This window comes from Sipha flava, unplaced genomic scaffold (assembly GCF_003268045.1).
Source record: "Sipha flava isolate LNK unplaced genomic scaffold, YSA_version1 117_pilon_pilon, whole genome shotgun sequence".
Classification (NCBI taxonomy): domain Eukaryota; kingdom Metazoa; phylum Arthropoda; class Insecta; order Hemiptera; family Aphididae; genus Sipha; species Sipha flava.
In genome coordinates, this window is record NW_020271741.1 from 2,542,860 (window position 1) to 2,564,388 (window position 21,529).

General features: G+C 31.8%; 2 protein-coding genes across 2 annotated transcripts; both read right to left on the bottom strand.

The window, feature by feature from the left end:
• Positions 1-4,467: 4,467 nt before the first annotated feature.
• On the bottom strand, positions 4,468-10,118 carry LOC112693086 (CCR4-NOT transcription complex subunit 1-like). The gene is made up of 6 exons (XM_025567991.1): positions 9,993-10,118; positions 7,023-7,147; positions 6,726-6,918; positions 5,707-6,018; positions 5,373-5,552; positions 4,468-4,836 (listed from the first exon to the last, which is right to left on the bottom strand). The coding sequence occupies exons 1-6, from the start codon at positions 10,116-10,118 to the stop codon at positions 4,468-4,470; spliced, it is 1,305 nt and encodes a 434-aa protein (XP_025423776.1).
• An 8,736-nt stretch (positions 10,119-18,854) lies between these two features.
• On the bottom strand, positions 18,855-21,270 carry LOC112693172. Its single transcript, XM_025568122.1, has 3 exons — positions 21,122-21,270; positions 20,561-20,684; positions 18,855-20,049 (listed from the first exon to the last, which is right to left on the bottom strand). Exons 1-3 carry the CDS (start codon positions 21,232-21,234, stop codon positions 19,165-19,167), a joined length of 1,122 nt encoding a protein of 373 aa, XP_025423907.1. The 5' UTR covers positions 21,235-21,270; the 3' UTR covers positions 18,855-19,164.
• Positions 21,271-21,529: the final 259 nt, after the last annotated feature.

Here is a 21,529-nt window from a genome sequence, read left to right on the forward strand (position 1 = left end):
ATTTTTAAATTTTTTTTTTCATTATAACAAATATTTGCAAATAATGAATTACAGATTAATTCAGAAATTAAAAGTATTAGATTTTCTAACTTTTGAAAAGAATTGTATTAAAAAAAAAATACATGATTTTGATATAATTATTGTTATTAGCTAATTATTCATATAAGCTATTTTTCCACATAGTCTTCTCATTCTATGCAGTCATGTTAGTAGCTTTTTGATGTCCTCCTCAAAAATCTATTGTCATCTTCCAGTTAAGGACCACTTGTTACACTTCCTCTTTAATTGAACATTTTTCCAACCATGTATGTCTTCGAGTAGGTGAAAAAAAGAAAGTTTAAAGTGCCAAGTTAGGGCAAGATGGTTCAAATATTTCTTATCGGATAAGTCCAAATGTGCCTTACTGGTGTTGGCGAGCACTATCGTGCAACAACCATAATCCTTCAATTAACATTTCCCTTCATTGGTTTTGAATCGCTTGCTTGTGCTTATTTAGTGTCTTACAGTATCGTTCTGCATTGAAGAAACTTCATCCACTGTCGATTGGCAGTATTCATGAACAGTTTCTCCGATTTTTCGCACAAACTCATAAGTCACAATTGAAGGTCTTCCATTCTTTTAATCATCATGTATATTCGTTCTACCTTCATTAAATTCATGACACCACTTAAATACGTTCGTCCGGTTCATAACACCTTCACCATAAACATTTTTGATCCGTGAAAAAATTTCAGTTGGTGTTTTTCCTTCTGCGCTGAGAAACCGGATTACTGCACGCACTTCACACTTGACGGGATTTTTGATAGACATATTCAACAAGAAAATTCTCATCAAAATAATTATTCGTACAATTATCAAGTTTTGATAGTGCTTTTTGTGTTCAGAAGAACTTCCACTATTGTTTAGTGTGGCCAACTTTGAAAAAAAAAAATTCCTAGAGGGAAACTACTCTTTCTGCACATGCCTCTTTTATAAATAAGGTACCTGTTATCAGTGGCGTAGAAAAGGTACCCGGTGCAGTAAACCCCCTCAAAAACGTTCAAAGCCCCCCCAAAAAAAACTTTGCAGAGCTTTATATTACTATATTGATCAATAAAAAAAATAAATGATTATCACTGAGAAAATGAAATTAATTTTTATTTTTAAGTTTTATTTGCCTTCCAATAGGTAAGCACATTTTTATAGGTGTAGGGTGGAAATAAAGTTTCTGAGAGGCAGTGATTGAAAAATATACACGAGGGGCTAAAATCCCCCAAATTTTTTACTTTAATTGCGCCTATGTATAGACCTCAACTAATATCTTTATATGAAAATTCAAAGTACCTATATACTTAATTTTGTTTTTTTAAATGTGAATACACATGAATCGATTAATGAATTAATACATTATTAATAAATATGCATATTAAAATTAAAATCCCATTTATTACTATAAAAAACATTGTAAATTATGTGAATTATTTTTCTACTTTAATAATGATTGTAATTAGAATCGGTCATGGATCCAATCAGAGGAGGGGTGAATGGAGTGCCCCCAAACCCTTCCAAAATTTTTTTTTTATGCATGGCAACAAAATAAACTATTCAATTATTTGTAATTGATCATATATAAATCCTAAACTTTTCGTCTACCGTGTCGGTGATGTGTTTATAGAGGGAGAATATAAGGAATAGATCCCCCTTTGAGCTTTTTTTTTTTCAATTATTTTTCAATCGCAATATCGTACTTTTGTCTTTTACGAATGTTTAAAATTCTTAAAAGTTTGACAGAAGAAAATTTTCTATCACAATTTTTTTATTATTTTATTTTTTTTAAATTTTTTATATCCAACTACGTTATAGATAGAAGCATACAGGGAAGGCCTGGCCCACAGGGATACCGGGAGGTTCTCGGTGGCCTGACCTATTTATTGGGATTCGTCACTGGCCTGACGGCCGTATCATTTTTTTTATAAATAATTAGTTTTTAAAAGAAGTTTTTGCACTTCAAAAGTTGTCTAAAATATAGTTAATAACATTTCAGAGGAATATTTATGACTGTCGATAAAATAAAAATATAAGTTGAATAAACAAATAAATATAAAATGTTGTATTATTTACAATGGCACGCCCGCTGGAAGGTTAATATGGGTATTTTGGGATACAGAAAAGCATTATTATTATTGTGTATGTTTCGTCGACACAAATGAGGGGCCAGGGTTGGTGAAAAATTAAGTCAAGTTATGTGTAACAGTTGTAGAAACTGTACACTGTTGTTAAAAGTATTGATAAAATACAATTTATATAGTAACGCTCATCAAGTTTTAACAGTTGCTTATAAGTATTTATTGTGTCTTCCTGTAACCCAAGTTACCTGTGAACGATTTTTTTCTATTTTAAAATATACAATAAATAGGATAATAAGTAAACTTACTAATGGATATACTGAAGCATTTATGTTAATGTCAGTTGAAAAAGAAATTTCGATTAATATTGATAATGATTAAATAATTGATTTAATGTCACAAAAAATTAAGCTTTCAACATGTTTTTAAAATTTCTTAACTTATTATTCATATTTAAAATATAGAATGAATTATATAAGCTTAATTGATGTATGTACATTCTTTTTGGTTTGTTTATAAAACATAATTTATTATAAAAAATTCAGTCATATAGTAGGTATTGCTTATTTATAAAAATCAATGGCTAATTGAACTTTTTTTTTCAGTTGTTTAAAAATAATACATAGAGTTACAGAGATAGGTGTAACTAAACTTTCGAAATTGAATGGACATGAACAGACAATAGTCTCACAAAAATATTGATACTGATTGAAGGTTTATTTTTTTATGTCCTCTTATATAAACAATAAAAACTAAAAGATTAGATAAATAAATAATTATTAAATAAATTGGTAGTGTTGTTAGGAGGGTAGGATAGAACACAAGCTCAGCTTTCTTCTACCTCCTCCCCCCACTACTATAGTAACGGCTTATAAGCTAAACATTTATATATGACCTGGGTAATAAATTTTCCCGGCCTGAATTTTTCTCCCAGATCGTCCCTAGAAACATATGAATTTCGTTCCTAGTTAAAAGATTCTAAATTCTTCACTACTACATATCGATCATTTTCCAAAATTGCACTGAAGTAGGAACGATGTTTCAACGTGTCCATTAACTCAATATTATCCGATTTCAATGTGCGGTGTGGTATGTGCATATTTTATTGCCGGTCTCGGTAATATGTTCTATGCTATTTAATATTTATATCTAATGTAATCTAATAAGCTTTAAATTATGTCAAATTCTGAAGACAATTGTTTAATGTTAATTATATTAAACAACATAAATAAAACGAATAAATGCAAAAAAAATATTATTTTATATTTTAGGATTTATTGGATATTAAAAAACTAAATATTAAATCCCAATTAGGGCTCTCGGTTTGATACGTGTATTGATATACATGTATACACGTGTTCCGAACATTAAATAATAATATGTAGGAATATACATGTATTTAATTACACGTGTTTTTAAAGTTCGTGTACACGTGTATCTTAATACATACCTAGGTATATTAATATTTATGTAGATAGGTAAAGACTTAAAATGAGTAAATAATAATTAGGAATGCATCGATTTTTGATCATAGTTTATAATTTATTTAAAATAAAATATTCAAAATTTAAAAAACTAATTATTATTTATATTTTGTCATTAATAAAGGGTTGTTTCTGGTCATAAATTTGATAATTCAGATATCTTAACCAGTTCAACTATGACTGCAAGTTTTTCAGAAGCACAAAATTTGGAAATTGACGCGCTAATGCATACGAAACGACGACGTTACTTAACTTTCTTTTTTAACTTAAAACTATAATTGTTTTAAAAATTATTGTTTAAGTTGTCATCGTTCTATAAACATTTCATGCACTTATGAATCTTGATATAACAAATATATGTCATTGAAAATTGAAACAAATCTTTATAAATTAACATAATGAATATATTACGGTTAAAAAAAAAAATACATTAAAAAAAATAACAACGTATTATACAACATACATTAACATTTTAAAAATAATAAAAAGTATAGCTATGCAAAATAATAATTATGGTGCATAAAAATACAAAAATGAAATTTACAAAAAAAAAAAAAAATAGTAAAAAATTCAATTGTTTATGAAAAATAACCGTTTTAACATAAACAAAAACATGAAACATAATATATGAAAAATAATAATGATGTGTAAAAAACACAAAAACAAAAAAAAAAAAAAATAGTTTTGAAATGTATTATTTCAAATATGTACAACAGCTTATAAAAATATAAAACTGTTAATAGGGTATCGCTAAGTTTTTGTTCAGCAGTTAAGTGCAAAAAAGAATATTTTAATAGACATTACTTCTTTCGAGTAATCATCTTTTATAATTTAACTGCAGTTGGTCTAATAGCTATTCGCTTACAATTTTAATATTACTAATTAACCTTGAGCTTGATATTTAACGCTTTGCACAGCTTTTCGATTTCAACTTTCACTTGCAGCGTCGCATCAGGCTTCTTGTATAATTCAAACAGACAGCTTATTATAGAAATTGTCCACGGATTGTTCGGACCGTAGTTTCCCTCCGAGCAAGATTCGAGTGTTTTCGTCACCAACTGCACGACGAACAGCAGCTCTTCGTCACCTTTCTCGTATGCTTCGTTCAACAAGTCTTCAAAGGCAATATCTTCCTTCGATATCGGTTTATTTTGCGCCAGAGTGATCATGCCCAACCAGTGGCCCAGATTTTTGATTAGCCATTTATCCGCCACACTTGGAATGCCTATGTTTCTTCTCAACAGAATCTAAAACCATAATATTTACATTTTCTGTCAGTATAATTACAACATATTTGAAGTAGTTATTTGATTTATTTGATTATTATTACGATATATTGTACAGAATACACGTTGCGAGTGAAAATAGTAAATTAATATCTACTATTAATATCTACTAGACTATATCGTAATGCGCTAAACTGATAAACCTATTGCCCTATCCATCAATAATAACCATTCGCTTGTATTTATCCTGTATGATTAATTCAACGCTTAAATGGGATTGAAGAATAAACATGTATTATCAAATTTTTACCTATTTTTTTTTTTATTCTAAACAAATGCAACACTTTAAAATCTATACAAATTCTCAGCGCCTTGAACAAATACAAAATGTTTGATTCATAATAAGCTTTGTATCCAAATTAATTACGATTGTATTTTATAAAAATAATTTTAGTCGAGATTATTTTAATCTTCATCTAAATAGATTTTTGGTATAATATCTTTAGCTTTATTTAGAAAAAAAAATTTATCTAAGTTCAATACTGTTTGTTATTTACCTTAATTTTTTTGATGGTGTCCGATAATACCATCGAGTTCAATGTTTTGCTGTTCAAACTATCCAATACGCTTGAGTATAGATCGTGAAAGTTGAATTCGTGTCGCACCCGTTTCAAGACAATGTACCTGGATAACCACGGCAAGTGTTCTTTGGCGATCAGACGCTTTATCTCCCTGCACTGAAACATAAACATAAAACACGGAAGGTTAGTAAAATAATTTGTTAACAAGATTATTTCACAAACACAACAACGTAATACGAATTAATGAAAAAAAAAAAATGGAAATATAAATTGCATAATGAATAATTAATGTATTTGGATGGATTCTTACCTTGGTTTCGAGATTCGTTTTGCTCAGGCTGTTGATAACATAACGAATTTCGCCCTGTACAGCTTTGGACGGTACGATTATTTTGACATCGTCAACTGCCGTGGTGATCGCTGGAGGTTCCGGTTTTGGCGACGCATAGGCCACTATGGCGATCTCCGGATGTTCCGGATTTGGCGTTTGCTGGCAGATAATCGCGTCTTGGGACCGCGATTCGTTTTCCTCCTCGCTGTTATCGGTTTCTGATATCGTTTGTTCGTCGATGGCTTGTCGTCCTGTCGGCGATGCAAGCCCGACCACATCGTACATCACGTCCTGCGCATAACATAGAAAAAATGATTAGAACCTGTGGCGTAGATATAATTTTTTTCTAGGGGGATGTTTAAGAGTCAATTTATAATATTCTTAGTATATCTTAATACGAGGTTTTGTATAATAATATTACATTTAAAATGGTATTATTATTATGCCTAGTATTTATTGAAAATTACTTTGTTACTCAATTTTTAATATATACCTAATCATAGTAAAATGAAAATATAATTTAACTATAATATGTAAATATTAATAAATAATAATTAAAAATCATTAAAAAAAAATCTGGGGGTGTGGAAACCCCTTACACCCCTCTCCAATAACTACGCTAGTGGTTAAAACCAATATCTAAATGGTGTTTCGAAAGAAAACGTTCATGCGTTTCGTTAGTTTTTCACACAAATATCTTTGTTTGCATTTAAACGGTACTATCGGACGTATACAAACTATATTAAACAAAGCATTATATCAAGTAGTAGTGTTGGGGTTGGATTTAAAGAAAAAATTAAATAATTAAATAATTTAAATCGGACAAATCCGAATGATGACTACAAAACTTAATTTATTAATATAGTTTAAAGTCTAATCAATATACTAGTAGCTATCGCTATTCACCTATTTTTGATTTATTATATTGTTATTTGTTTATTAAGATTTAATAAGTAATTAGTATTGTATTACGTTATTTTTCAACATTTCAAACTTACCTCAATAATGTCCAGTGGAAAATCATCAAATTTATCGATTTTTTCAAGCCGGATACACAATTTCGAATAATTTTTCAATTTCGTTTTAAACCGATTAAATGCTATATAACTGAAATTAAATGCATTAGCATTTTGCGTATTCTTTAAATCATAAAATATATATCTAATGATTGTTTCCAATGTATTTTTATCACTAAAAAATAAAATAAAAAAACATTTTTGTTAGTTTTTATTTATATCAATATAATTTGATTTTTAAGCTTATGCATAATAAATAACTTATAAAAGGCTACTTACGATATAAGTCCATGTTTTATAAATCCGCCTACGAAATTAGCCATTTTGAAAATATTTCGATCTGAGTATGATGAGAATAATTGAAAATCTTTGATCAAACGTTTCACCATGCTACAGACAATTTCCTACGTGAATAAAAATACATTGAGTTAGAAAAAGGAATATCGTAATAACGACTATAACTAATTTATCATGACAATTTTAACAGTATGATATTAGGCTGATTTAATTATTGTATTCAATGGTGTCGTCATTTTATTTTTCATGTAGCTTAAAAAAAGCATCATTAACTTCCATAGGCATAACTAGAGGAGCGCAATAGGATTTATAGCAACCCTGACTTCAAATGTAGCACTCCTGTTCTTGTTTTCAGATCTATATAATCTATAGTAATTACAGTTAAATATAATTTAATTTAATTTTCAGCAATTCAGCACCCCCAATATTTGTACTTTAGTTGCGCCCATGTTCACTTCTTTATCGTTGTAACTATTTCGATTTGTGCCTCAAAATTCTCATCAAATATAAATATAGTGAATGAACTATGTTATTTATATATATGGATATACATTTGTGTATTTACGTGTTTTGGGGGTTAAAATATCCCCCAATATTTCTAAAACAAATGATTGTAGCAATGCTATGGAAGCTTTGTCTACATGTAATCTCGAAATATATCTAAATATATTTAAATGATTTTATCATTTTCGCCACACTCCCAGTTTCAACTGCATAGAATTAAAGATTATTTTCGTTGTTACAAAGAATAAAGATTTATTTACGTAATATTATGAACAAATTAGGTGTATTTTTTGTATTATTAATATTATATTATACTAATTATTATCAAGTCTTAGTAAATAATTAGTATCATAATTATTATAAAATGTCATTAATTTATAATTGTTCTGTGTAAAAAACACTTAATGGGTCGGCTATGCTTTCAGTCAATCGGAAGGTTCATATTTAAAGTAATCAAGTATTGGACGAATTGGCATTAAAAAAAAAGTCGTGTTCCTTTCACACTTTAACACTCATTAACAGTAATGAGAAACACAGTTAAAATAGTTGGTATTTTAGATTTTGCTGATGATACATCTTGGAATTTTAAAAATATATAAAATATTTAATAATAAATTTAAAATTAAAAACAAATACTATAATATAAAGAATAGAACCAAACACACTTTTTAATTTCGCACTACACACTTTACATTTCGTATTACATAAAGTGTGTCACACTGCACACAATTTTAGTTCCTGTAATAGGTAATTGATTATAAATTAAAACAATTTTTAACAAATGTGTATCCTTAACAATATTTTGGAAAATTATTGTGGAGGAGCAAAGCTGATTAGTTAACTTTGTAATTAAACTATGATAATATTTTTGGGGAATAAAGTATTATCTAGATACCCCTCTCCCCCAAACGAAATCCAAAATACGCCGCTGTAGCTATAAATATTCTTATGCGTAATATTAAATAATAACAAATTCTTACAGTTTCAAGAACTGAAATGATTTTTAAGGGATTTTCTTACACTTAAATATGAAAGTACTAGTACAAAAAATAGAAATTATTAAAATTGTTATCAATAATTAACGTTTGAAAATGCTTTCAAGTATAGCTGATAGTAAGGAGTGGGAGGTTAAAATGAAGCCATCAATTGGTTGACTATTGATAAAATTTAATTTCAACATTTAAAGCATCTCTTAACTAAACAGTTATCTAATCATAAAGAATTATTTATATTTTAAAACATATTTTATATATTTTATATTTAGTTTTATTACATACGAAACTAAAAAATTAATATTTATATTTATTGATACATTTTATTCATTTAAATTTTTCTCATTAATCTGTAGAGAAAAATTAAAAATTTAATCAATTTTGATATTTATATTACGTATATTTTTTGTTCATTAAAATTAGGATTAAGTTTAATGTAATTTCACTAATTGGATAAGTGAAATATAACCATAATTTACAAGTATTTTGTATGTTTCTAGGACTTATATATTAAAATATATTTTTACATGCAAGGATTTTTCTTTTTAAATTTTAACCCTTAACTGGTATTGTCGGATCAAAAAAGACTCGTGCCGTTTTTTTTTTATTGTTTTAGATATCACTTTTTTTACCGTACCTACTTATTATATTTTAGCCCATGGCTTCGGACTACTTATGTTTTTCGTTATCAATCCCAATAGCACATTTTTTTATGTCATGAAAGTTATTAAAAGCTGTTTCGGTTCATTTATGACCCAAAGACACGTGTTACGTGTTTTTTTTAATCTCTTGTTATCACGTAACTATTATATTGAAATGGATATTTTCTGACTTTGCTTCGAATTGATTTTAACTTAGGAGATGGGTGATGATAACGATGTAAAATTGCATGTAATAATATTATTTTTATATTCAAAAATTAATTGTTAGATATATATATATATATATATATATAATAGTCCACCGTCTATCTGTCCGATTAGTGATTAGTAAAGTTTACCTAATGCGAAGAACGAAAACAAACCACGTAATTTTTTTTTTTTAAGTAAGTGATTTAAATTTCATAAGTTAGTTAGAAGAAGTAGAAAATAATACTTTGAGAGTTATTAATATGTTAAGATATTAGACTTAAATTTTTTTAATAATTTTACAAATAAAAATATGCCTTGAGAAGTACAAAAAGTGTTTGTAATTTATTAGAAATAAATAACTAATGACCTTAATTTTATTTTATTTTTTTGATTTAATATCTAAGTTAAAAAAAAACTTTATTTCGTAGGAGTATCTCGGACCTGAATGCATATTTATAATAAAAAAAAAAAATATATTGAAAAATTTAAAATGTTAGGTCATATATGATTCGGTGATACTGGTTATGTAAGTGCAAATAAGGATAACTGTTAAGGGTTAAAAGGAATCAATAGTATAGCTTATAGTATTAATTACTATTAATTACCTTATGACGAGGCGCTTGAGAAGCATGGTATCTTTTGAAAATATTCAGTAGTTCATTGCTGGATGGATCGCTGAAAATTCGTTGGAAATAAATGTTGACCCGTTGGTCAAGTGTGGTGAGCGTCATAATAAATGTTTATATATGGTCTCAAAATAAAACAAAACAGTTTTAAATAGGATATTAATTATAAGAATTGTATTCAATATAAATAGTGCCTATAATGTGAATAAATTGTTTGGATAGTAAAGACTTCAAAAGAGTCAGGAGATGTTAAGTGGTCCGCCTTAAAGCAGAAAGTGTGCTAAAAAAATGTACTCTTTCGGATACATCGAATCGTTTCCTTGGTGAAATCATAATCATATAGTGTAGCTTTCCATTAAGCCAGAATATTAATTACAACAACAATTTAAATAATGTAATAACACAAAACGTGTTATCAGTTTTATTTTCAAAATAAACGGCGCGTCGGTGTTACTGGTTACTAAATATTCATTTTCAAAATCGACAGTTCTCATATATGATTTTGCTCTATGAATCCTTTTACGTTATATTTTTACTTTGTTTATAACGTCATTATTTAAAAAAAAAAAAAAAAAATTACATTTTATTTCAAAGCAATTTACAGGATTTAATATAGTGTTTACCGATATGGAAAATAGGGTACAACATTTATGTATATTATTTTTAATATTTTATAATAATAATAATAATAATAATAATAATAAAAATCTGTTGGAAATAATAATTATTATTTCCAACAGATTTTTAATTCTGGATTTATTCAGAACGTTGCACGCCTAACCGGAATATGCTATTCAAAGATCTATTAGTATTGGTTGGAAAATGATGGATGAGCCGTTGTAAATGTTAGCTCTATACAAATTGGAGGGTACGGGTGAGCTCGGCGCGCTTGCAATGATTATAACAATATGTTATAATTAGGGCTGGGATTTCAATGCACTTTGATTTTTTTTCTGAAGTTTTCTGTACGATGCTCGTTTTGTTACAAATATGTTTTAGGTATTTTTAAATTAGAATAAAAAATTTTATTTTGCATTTTTTACATTTTATGACAATTTTTGATTTTAAGGTCATTTTCTTATTTTTTAGGGTATTTTAGTAGGGGTTTTTAAGTCATTTTTGGTGTTTTTGAATTTAAAATTAGAGATCATAGATTTTTCTACCGACGGATTAATGTTGTTATGTAAGGTATGCAATGTAAAAGTTGCTGTTGAAAAATGTTTTACCATAATATATATCAAGAGACAAACATATTAATGGAGTACAACGAAGAGAACAAATTGAAGAACAAGAAAAAAATATGTATATCTACAAAAACTTATTGGGGAACAACAGGAGACACGCTCTCGTGATTTATTGTAACAATAAAAAATTATTTTTTATTTCTTAATGTATGAAGGAAAATAAAATATTTATGCACATGTAATGTAATTTTTGTAAAATTTTAAAGGCATTTTTTAGGGTCATTTTTCGCGATTTATAAGAACATTAAAATCCCAGCCCTATAATACTCGTACAACTGTGGCGCCGAACATGTACTCCAGGTAGTTCAATTGTACTACTTAGAAAATTGGAATGTTAAAAAAAAACAATCATTAAAAAATTTTAATTCATTTTTTTATATACTAGTTGACAGGTATTTTCTATTTAAAATAGTATATTGAATAATTAAATATTATTTAACATTTTTAATTATTAAAGATATTTAAAAAAAAATGTTTTGATATTTTAATGGGTGATAAATTGGAAGGGAGCGGGTGAGTAAATCTAATTATTTTAACAGGTAATTTCAATTTCATTCGGCGCTACTGGTCTGGTAAATCTGGGCCTATTCTATTTTCAAATAGTAATTATAAATATTTTTTACATCATTATCATTTATTTTTTAATATCTTTAAATACTATTAACAAGTTAAACAGAAAGAATTGTGTTATACCTATTATACTAAATGATAATTTATACTCAAGGTCGTGAAGAGAGAAACCCGGGCCCGGGGTTATATCTTAAAGTACATCTTAATTTTTTTTGTATTGTTCATTAAATTCTTATCATTGATTGCGTTTAATTTTTAATAATTTGTAGTCCCTAATTTTCGGACTCTCTTAAAAATTCCGGGCTTGAAGGGAGATCATTCCTTTCCCCTCTTATTGTCAGGCCTGTTTATAATAATTAAAACACCACTTGCGAGTACCCAAAGTACATTATTATGAAAATTAAGAAACAATACAACAGCAACTATGGATCTCAATTTAAACAATCCGAATACAATAAAGTTGTGAATCAACTGTTCTTAAAGCATTTTACCATGCTAAAGTTCAACAAATGGGAACTTTCTGAGCCAAACACTATGCTGATTCGTAGCAACTGGAAGGTAAATAAACACGAGTTTAAAAATTAAATTAAATTAAATTGATAAAAATTATGTTTATAATTTAATTCCTCTCAAATTTTTAGATGCATTATAATTAATTTGGACTTATTAAACTACATTTTAAAACCAGACAATAACAATTTATGATAATCCCCTAACAGTCTTGTACAACATATTTATTTTTGATATGATACTACGTTTGCAAATAGAACAGTGTTTAAAAATCTATATACAGTGTAATTATTATAAGTGAAAACACTCAATAAGTACCTATGTGCAGGTTTCATATATTTCAATTCTGCTTTTTTGATCACCGAACTAATAATCATTATTATACACATTTTCAAATAATTAAACTATTTTTGTGACAGTTAATTTTGCGCATGCAAACAATAACTTTTTTTTCTTAAATGGCAACCACCTATTTTAACTACTAATTATTTTTTGCCTAATTTTTTAATGAATTTTGGTAGTTTAATCAACTTAGTCTAAGTCTACTATTGACCAAGTTACAGCCTTTTAAAAAAAACAATGGTAAAATGCACAGGATTTTCAGTATTTTTGCTGTAATTCTGAAAAAAATTGTTTTAGAGTTACTCAAGTTGAATAATTCAACTTGACATTTTTACCAGTATTAATTAAGGTGAGACTTACACGTTATTTTAATTTAACTACTCTTTATTTTAATTTGAATTTGTGCAAGAATTATAACTTATAGCGTAAAACCGTAAATAAGTATATTATTTATTTCGCTGTATTACATGGATGTTTAGACATGTAATAAGGGACGATTTTAAACTCGGCCCAAGGAAAAAAAATTTTCAAAAGGTCTATTGTAAACTCGGCCCGTGTTTTTTTCAAGTAAAAATAATTTAGGTGTAAACTCGGCCCGAGGTTTTTGCAGGTAAAAATAATTTAGGTGTAAACTCGGCATGGATAAAAATGTACAGATAATTTTCTTATAATATTTTTGAGTAGTTCCGCACCGGCAGCCGTCCGCTACACACATATGTTATTATCGTTGCGACCTACGCCTTGTGCTTAACAAACAACGTACTTAATTTATTCATATTCGCTAAATAAATAATCTTTGCTGACTAAATATTTTCGCTACACAAATAAAAACATTACTTTTACCTTTTCTTTCCTCGCGTTCGCTCCAGATTTGAATCGAATTCGAATGCATATTACTTTCTGTAGCTCTAAATTAATTATATGTATATTATTCAATAGTTAATTGTCCAGTTACGCAATACATCGATTGGTGTCGCCTTATATGCGGTCTATCGCTGATGGCCGATAATTACAACCTAATCACCTTCTATTCATCAGAATGTTATCGTCTACGAACAAAAATAATATCCATGCTACGTCGCAGAACAACAAACACGCAAATTCAAAACACAATGTAAATACAAAAACAAACGAGACTAACCAAAAGGCGTCATCGACCAATTCTACCTCAATGACTAATTGGACGACTCAAAAAAAAAAAGAAATCACTCCAATTTCTCTTACTCAAATTCTGAACCACCAACATCTCCGCAAGATTACACACATACACACAAAAATAAAAAAAAACTATTCATCACGAAAAATCGTTACGAAGTACTCAGTCAAATAGAGCAACCACCTGAAACATCCATGGATGCAGTACCATGCCCAGAAAATGAACCAGAAGTTATAGCCAAACCCCCACCGCCTATATTCATCAAAAATGTACACGATTTCCCAGCGCTGTGCACAGAGTTAATCGATCTGATAGGCGTAGACAACTTTCACTGTAAGTCAGCGACAGACCGATTTAAAGTACAAACAGCAAATCTTGAGTCTTATAGGAAACTAGTACACTTCCTCAGGGAAGAAAAGGCCGAATTCCACACATACCAGCTAAGCGAGGACAAATCAACACGTGTAGTAATTCGTAACTTACACCCATCTACCCCTACCGATCTAATAAAAACCGAACTAGAAATGCGATTGTTTGAGGTCAGGCAAGTTACCCAAGTTCTTCACCGACTCAATAAAAACCAACTACCTCTATTTTTTGTCGACCTAGAACCTACATTTCACTCAAACGAAATCTTCCAGCTTACTTCCATCCTACACACCAAAATCAAAGTCGAAGAACCGTATAAAATCAAAGCTATCTCTCAGTGTGCCAAGTCTACGGACACACCAAGGCATACTGTGGATACTCACAACGCTGCGTACGCTGTGGAAATGGTCATCCTTCATCTTCGTGTCAAAAAACCCGCGACGAACCTCCATGCTGTGCTCTCTGTCAAGAAAGCCATCCTGCCAACTACAAAGGCTGCTCAGTGTATAAAGAGCTACAGTACCGTAAGAAACCCAGCTCAAATAACAACAAATTTATTTTTGATAACAAACACCCTAGTCTTAAGTCTAATCTTGTAAAAGACAGTCATCCATCAGAACACATTAATTCAGTCCCTCCTACAGCTCCTCCCCTTACTTATGCCAAGGTAGCCACTAATCAATCCTCACGCTCTAATTCCACTCCAACAACTCAAGATACCTCGCCATCTGCAGAAACAAATCTATCTCATCTAATGTCAGGTTTCTTAAACGATTTCAAAACTCTAATAAATCCGTTAATTTCACTACTCACCACAGTAATTTCCAGTCTGCTCGACAAATCCAAATGACTTCTTCGGCCACAAATAACTCACTCTTAATTTTGCAATTTAATGCAAACGGCCTCAAAAATCAATCAAACGAACTACAAACTGTCCTCCACAATAGGCGTATAGACATAGCAATTATAACTGAAACCCATTTTACTAAATACTCATATATTTTCATCCCTGGATATAAACTAATAAAAACCAATCATCCCGACAACACGGCACATGGTGGAGTCGCCATTTTAATCAAAACCTCCTTATATTATCAGCTTCTTCCTAATTACAGTTATGACCATATCCAATCTTGCTCAATTTTAATTAAATTGAACAAAATCCCAATCACTATCGGTGCATTCTACTCCTTCCCTCGTCACAAAATAACTAGAGCAATACTTGAAGATTATTTTAACACAATTAAAACTAATTTCATTATCGGCGGTGATTACAACGCCAAACATCAGAGCTGGGGTTGCCGCGTCAACAACCCTCGTGGTATTGTACTTTACAACCTTGCAAACGAAAGGCATATCAATGTTCTCCCTCCTCCCCCGGGTCCTACATATTGGCCAACCACGCCAAATAAGAACTCTGACATCCTAGACATTTTTGCTGCCAAAATTCCCAGCAACTTACATTGTTCCACTGTCAATATTCTTGATCTAAACTGTGACCACTCTTCAGTCCTACTCACTATCTCAGCCACTCCGCTGAGTATAAATAATTAAAAAACATAAAAAATTCCACGACATAATAAATGAAAAAATCGATCTAAAAACTAAATTAAAGACAACCTCAGATATTGACGAAGCTGTCAACAATTTAACAACGCTTATACAACACGCCGCGTGGACTTCCACAAAACCTGATAAAACCATTAGCTCAATCAAAAATAACTCAAATTCTAATTACTTCTTACTTCCGGAAGAAATTAAAAGTTTAATCACTGAAAAACGTAGGGCAAGAGCAGCTTATCAACTCTCCCGTCTTCCGTCACACAAATCCGTCTACAACAAACTTGCAAATTCTCTAAAAAAAATCCTTGCTAAACATAAGGCCATTAGCCTTGAAAAAAAACTATATCAACTCTCAGCTGCAAATGGTAGCCTCTGGAACGAAACCAAACAACTTCTAAAATTTAAATAATCTTAACCCCTCTAAAACAACCCGACAACACCCTAACTATTACAGACTCAGAAAAATCAATCTTGTTTCAATCACACTTATCAAATATCTTCCAACCTCACGCTAATATATATGACCAACAACATCTAGACAATGTTAAAAAACACCTAGACTCACCATTACCTTATGGGCCTCCAATTAAATTTGTCACCCTAAACGAAGTGAAAAACACTTCTGAAATATCCAAATAAAAAATCTCCCGGTTTCGATCTTATAACCGTCGAAGTTACAAAATGCTTACCAACAAAAGCCATAGTCCTCTTAACATACATAATAAATGTAATTCTACGATTTTCCTTCCTTATGAAAATTTTCTCAAATTGTAATGTTTGCTAAACCTAACAAACCTCCAGACTCACCGGACTCTTACAGACCTATAAGTCTCTTACCTTTTTTTTCTAAAATTTGCGAAATACTAATTCTGCAAAGAATGTCTTCCCACATCAATAATGACAATATTCTTCCTCCATCTCAATTCGGATTTAGAGCCAAGCACAGCACAATCCATCAAGTACATAGAGTAGTAGACGCCATCTCAACTTCACTCGAACGAAAGCAATATTGCTCCTGTGTCTTCCTCGACGTTTCTCAGGCGTTCGACCGCGTTTGGCATGACGGTCTCCTCTTTAAACTGCGAAATTGCCTCCCATCACCTCTATTTCTGCTAATTAAATCTTACCTAACAAATAGATATTTTCAAACTCGCGTTGGCACGTGCATCTCAGAAATGTCTCTAATCCAAGCAGTAGTACCTCAAGGCGGTATTCTATCTCCCCTTCTATTTAACATATATGCCTCAGACCAACCCACAACACAAGACACCCTTGTAGCTGATTTCGCAGATGATAAAGCGATAATAGCAGTACATGAAAATCATTTAATTGCCTTGTCCAATCTCCAAATCACTTAGACCTTATTTCGCAATGGTACTCCAGATGGCGAATAAAACTAAACCACAGCAAGTCGGCGCACACGACTTTTACGCTAAAACACGGAATTTGCCCACCTGTATCTGTATACAACATTCCTATTCCGTCGTCTGACACCGTCAAATACCTAGGCCTGACCCTTGACAAAAGGCTAACTTGGAAACAGTACATACGATCTAAACGAATAACTTTAAACTTTCGTTCTCGCTCCCTCAAACACCTCTTATCAAAAAATAAATTCACTAAACTAGAAACTAAACTTCTCATCTACAAGTCGTTATTAAAACCCATCTGGACTTATGGATTACAGTTGTGGGGATCAGTCAAAAAAACTAATTTAAATAAAATCCAGACCTTTCAGAACATCACCCTACGCAGAATAGCAAATGCCCCACCTTATGTTTCCAATCTAACCCTCCATAATGACGTGCGGATGAAAACAGTCGAAGAAGAATCGATAATTTATTACAAGCGTTTCTTTTCACACCTAGCCAACCACAAAAATCCACTAATTAGGAATCTAAATACTGCAACTTTTCCTGAAACTCCTCGCCGTCGCCTGAAAAGGAGATGGTGCAGGGACCTCCTAAACTAATATTATAACCTCCAACGATCTATTCCTCGTTATTCACCTCACTCTTATTTCCCACTAGTTCGTAGCTAACTCATGCCAAGTATTGCTAATGGGTGACTTCTTACCCCCGTATTATCCAGTGTTTTTTTTTCTCTCTGCAAATACGCTTATTGTGATTTTAGTATAGATTGTGTAACTACTTATAAAAAAAAAATTTTTTTTTGAGAACCATTTAGCATTACCCAGAGGACACCACGAGGAGGCGTTGTTATATTTCTTTTAACATACCAAATATCACTTACTTGTAGATCTTATGCGTTAGGTACATTGTTTACTACACTACAAAAAAATGTTGTTTGACCTATTGCATATATCCTCAGTTTCTATGCATTTGGCCACGGTGGTAACACATTGTCGTTGTAGTACTTGGTTCCTGATAGGTTCATGCAGAAGATCATCATTTTTCTCCGTAGTATCATTATTTATTCCAAAGATTTTTAAAAAAGCTGTACATTTGCGGTTTATACATCGCCATTTTATTTCACCTGTAAATATCATTGGGCCGAAACTACAACCTACCTCTTTTATTACCTAAAATTTCCGGGCTGAGTTTACAATCTATCTACTCTATTACCTAAAATTTTCAGGGCCGAATTTACAACAAAAAAGGTAATCGCGTGTCCAGTTTACATTTGCCTGTAATAAGATATGATTTTGTATAATTTTGGTTTTAAGGGATAATTTTTAATGAGCAAAGACCAACATTTAATTAGTCGAATACTTTTAGTTTTTTTTTTATCTAGCTGTCGTCTTGCGGCTCTGTGTAGTGTGTTTTTATGTATCACATAGTCGTTGTTCAAGACGTTGAGTGCATTATCTAATTTACGTACATTTACAAACAAAATTTTTCGTTATTTGATTAAAATTTAAAAAAAAATTAAACTTTTACATTTTTACGTATTATATAAAAACTACTATAATAATATTTTAATATATAAAAAGTAGAAAAACAGACAATAAAATAGTTATAAAATTAATATCAAAAATTTTACATTTGATTGTGAACTTGTAACTTATTTTACGTATATATCTTTTTTTCTCATTTTAATAATTTTAATAATTTAAGACAAAACATATAATGATAGATTTTTAGAACATTTTATATTCTTACATACGGTGTCTATATGATTGTTAGGACGAGACTTGTTCACAGTAAAAATAATAATAAAATTATACAAAAATAGTCATTATCAGCGTCGATATAACTAATAGTCGTCGACAATATTAAATATATTATTTATGTACAGGTTTTATTTAGGCAAACCACTATCATTTAAATATTCAAGTATGATCACAATTCGTGTAATGTAAAAAATAATATTAATAATAATAATATTAACAATGAAAATATTTCTACAGCCTAGCGATCGTTATTGTTCACAAGTGTTAGACAAGATTGTCAGGTACGCCGTTAAACCCTATAGCGGTCTTCTTCACTCTAGGTGGCGGAACGGGCTGCTGCTGCTGTTGTTGTTGATCGGTGTTGCCGTTCTTCTTCTTCCCTCCGTCGCCGTCACCCTTGCGCATGCAAGAGTAAGACGATTCGGCCATCCGTCTCCACCATGATTTAACGTTGTCGCCGGCATGGTAAAAGTACCAATAGACGAATGCGAACACAACCGAGACAAAGCCCAGCGACAGCAACACAGTGGACACGACGAACACGGCTAGGCCGAAGCTGGAACCGGTGGTCGGCGGTAGCCCTCCGCCGCGCGATGAGTCCGGTATCTCGTTCGCGTCCTCGGGCTCCGTGCTCGACTCCTTGTCTGTGGCCACGGTGGTGCTCACGGTAACCACCGGAACCGTCGGGTACGGTGACGTGTCCACCGTGCCGTCCCTGTCGGACACCGAGATGTCCGCGCACGCCCTAAACTCCTCTTGAGGCCCGCAGCCCACCGCACCGGTGCCGTTCTCGCACACGCCCCAGTTGTTACCGGCAACGTACTTCCACTGCAACACGCACTGGCTGCACGTCATGCCATCCGGCAGCAAGTACCGCATCTCGTAAACCTTGTTTTCCGTGCCCGGGTAGTAGCGTGTCTCGTGGAACATATCGTCCGCGTCCTTTGTCCTCACCCTGCGCAATACGTGCTTATCCAGGCACGCCTGCGTGGCCACCTGCTTGGGCGCGTTGTTCGGGCACAGCCTAAACTCGAAGTACCCGCGGTGGTTGGCCGTCAGCTCGACGCGCACGATCATCGGCTGCCCGGTCTTGTAGCGGCGTACGATCACGCCCAGCCCGTACTTTCCACCGGCTTCGTGTAGTCTCGGCTGTAGCACACGCGAATAAAAGAGAAAACAAATTTAGTACGGTCGTCGATCACTTAGCATCGTATCCGCACACGCACTCTTGTGACAAGGGTGGACCACAAGTGCAATCCTTCCCCGGGGTCTTCGTGGAGCACGCTTATCGCAACGGCGATATTAACGAAAGAACTATTCGTATATGAATTGTAAATTTTAAAAGAATACAAATCCCCCCCCCCCCGTGTATGTCTGTAGACCGCCTTTACGAACAGAGTGGAATTTAAAAAAGGGGATGGGTGTCTGGGGTCGAGAGCAACAATCACCTCGAGTGACGAAATTTCGTGGATGGTAAGCCGTCAGATTTATAATTTTTCTCTTTGGGGAGGAGCATCTATAGTCGTCGTACAACTCGTTGTTCTACTCAAATTCTAAAAATCGCATAGGCCTATGAATTCCCCTGTACCCTTGTAAGAGGCGTCAATATTTTTTTGTAAAAAGTACAGCATTGACTACGAATATAAAAGAAGTCTTATACCTGTGGCGAATCCCATGGATCGCCGCATATACCGCATTTGCCACCATTCGTCTGGTATTGCCTTGTAAAGCCTCCACAATACAATTCATGGTCGTTGTAATCCGGTGGCGTGCTGAAGCCGTACCTGTTTGGAAAACGGAAGTATATTTATTTCGCTAGTTACCGAAGAATATTTTAATGACTAATGACGTTCATTGAATTTGATTATAAGACCTAAGATTATACACTGTTATATCACGTTGATCTAAAGTTTATACACATATATACTGGGAAGGAACTAGGGAGTGAAAGACGGGGATTCATCCCCGGGCGTAAAATTTTAGAGGGTGTAATTTTTGTAATTATTAACAATTAATTTGATATTTTTAACTTTGTTAAATACTATTATTAGATTAAAACTCAATAAGTATGATTGTATACTAATTATTAGAAAAAAATTCTTGAGAAGAGCATTTGATTATTGGTCCATGATAGGGCGTAATTTTAACATTTTCCCCAGGCGTAATAATTCCTAGTTCCACCTCTGTATATATATATATATATCTGTGGGTTTTTACTCACCTCCACATGGATGACCTGGAAGGTGGTTCGATAAGTCGTCCATGTCCATCGGATTCTTTGTATTCGGATGCCCATAGGATAAATCCGATTATTAGTTTTGATCCAAATAACATGATGATCTTTAACGAAAAATAAATATTTTAAATTAACAAATGATATTACTATGTTGTTAGTCTGCATTATGATAATTAACAACAGCAATATATATGTCCTAAAGAGATTCGATTTCATGGGCATTCTATATAAGTGTATGCGTTAATGATAATCTAATATTATATGCCATACCGTGTTAATTTCTTTTCAAATTTACCGAATCCATTGCTGCCAAAGAGTAAAGAGAGTGTTATTGATTCGACTCGCCCAAAGCAAAAAAAGTGAAAATCAAGTTATATGTTAATTTTAAACAAC

Bases quoted from the DNA above. Each gene is read 5' to 3' on its own strand.
- LOC112693086 (XM_025567991.1), bottom strand. From the start codon at position 10,118: ATGACGCTCACCACACTTGACCAACGGGTCAACATTTATTTCCAACGA. The intron at 5,553-5,706 runs GTAAGAATCCAT...TTTATGTTTCAG, and splicing joins AAACGAATCTCGAAACCAAG to TGCAGGGAGATAAAGCGTCT. The intron at 4,837-5,372 runs GTAAATAACAAA...TTATGGTTTTAG, and splicing joins ACACCATCAAAAAAATTAAG to ATTCTGTTGAGAAGAAACAT.
- LOC112693172 (XM_025568122.1), bottom strand. From the start codon at position 21,234: ATGTTATTTGGATCAAAACTAATAATCGGATTTATCCTATGGGCATCC. The intron at 20,685-21,121 runs GTGAGTAAAAAC...TTTTCCAAACAG, and splicing joins TCCAGGTCATCCATGTGGAG to GTACGGCTTCAGCACGCCAC. The intron at 20,050-20,560 runs GTATAAGACTTC...CGTGTGCTACAG, and splicing joins ATCCATGGGATTCGCCACAG to CCGAGACTACACGAAGCCGG.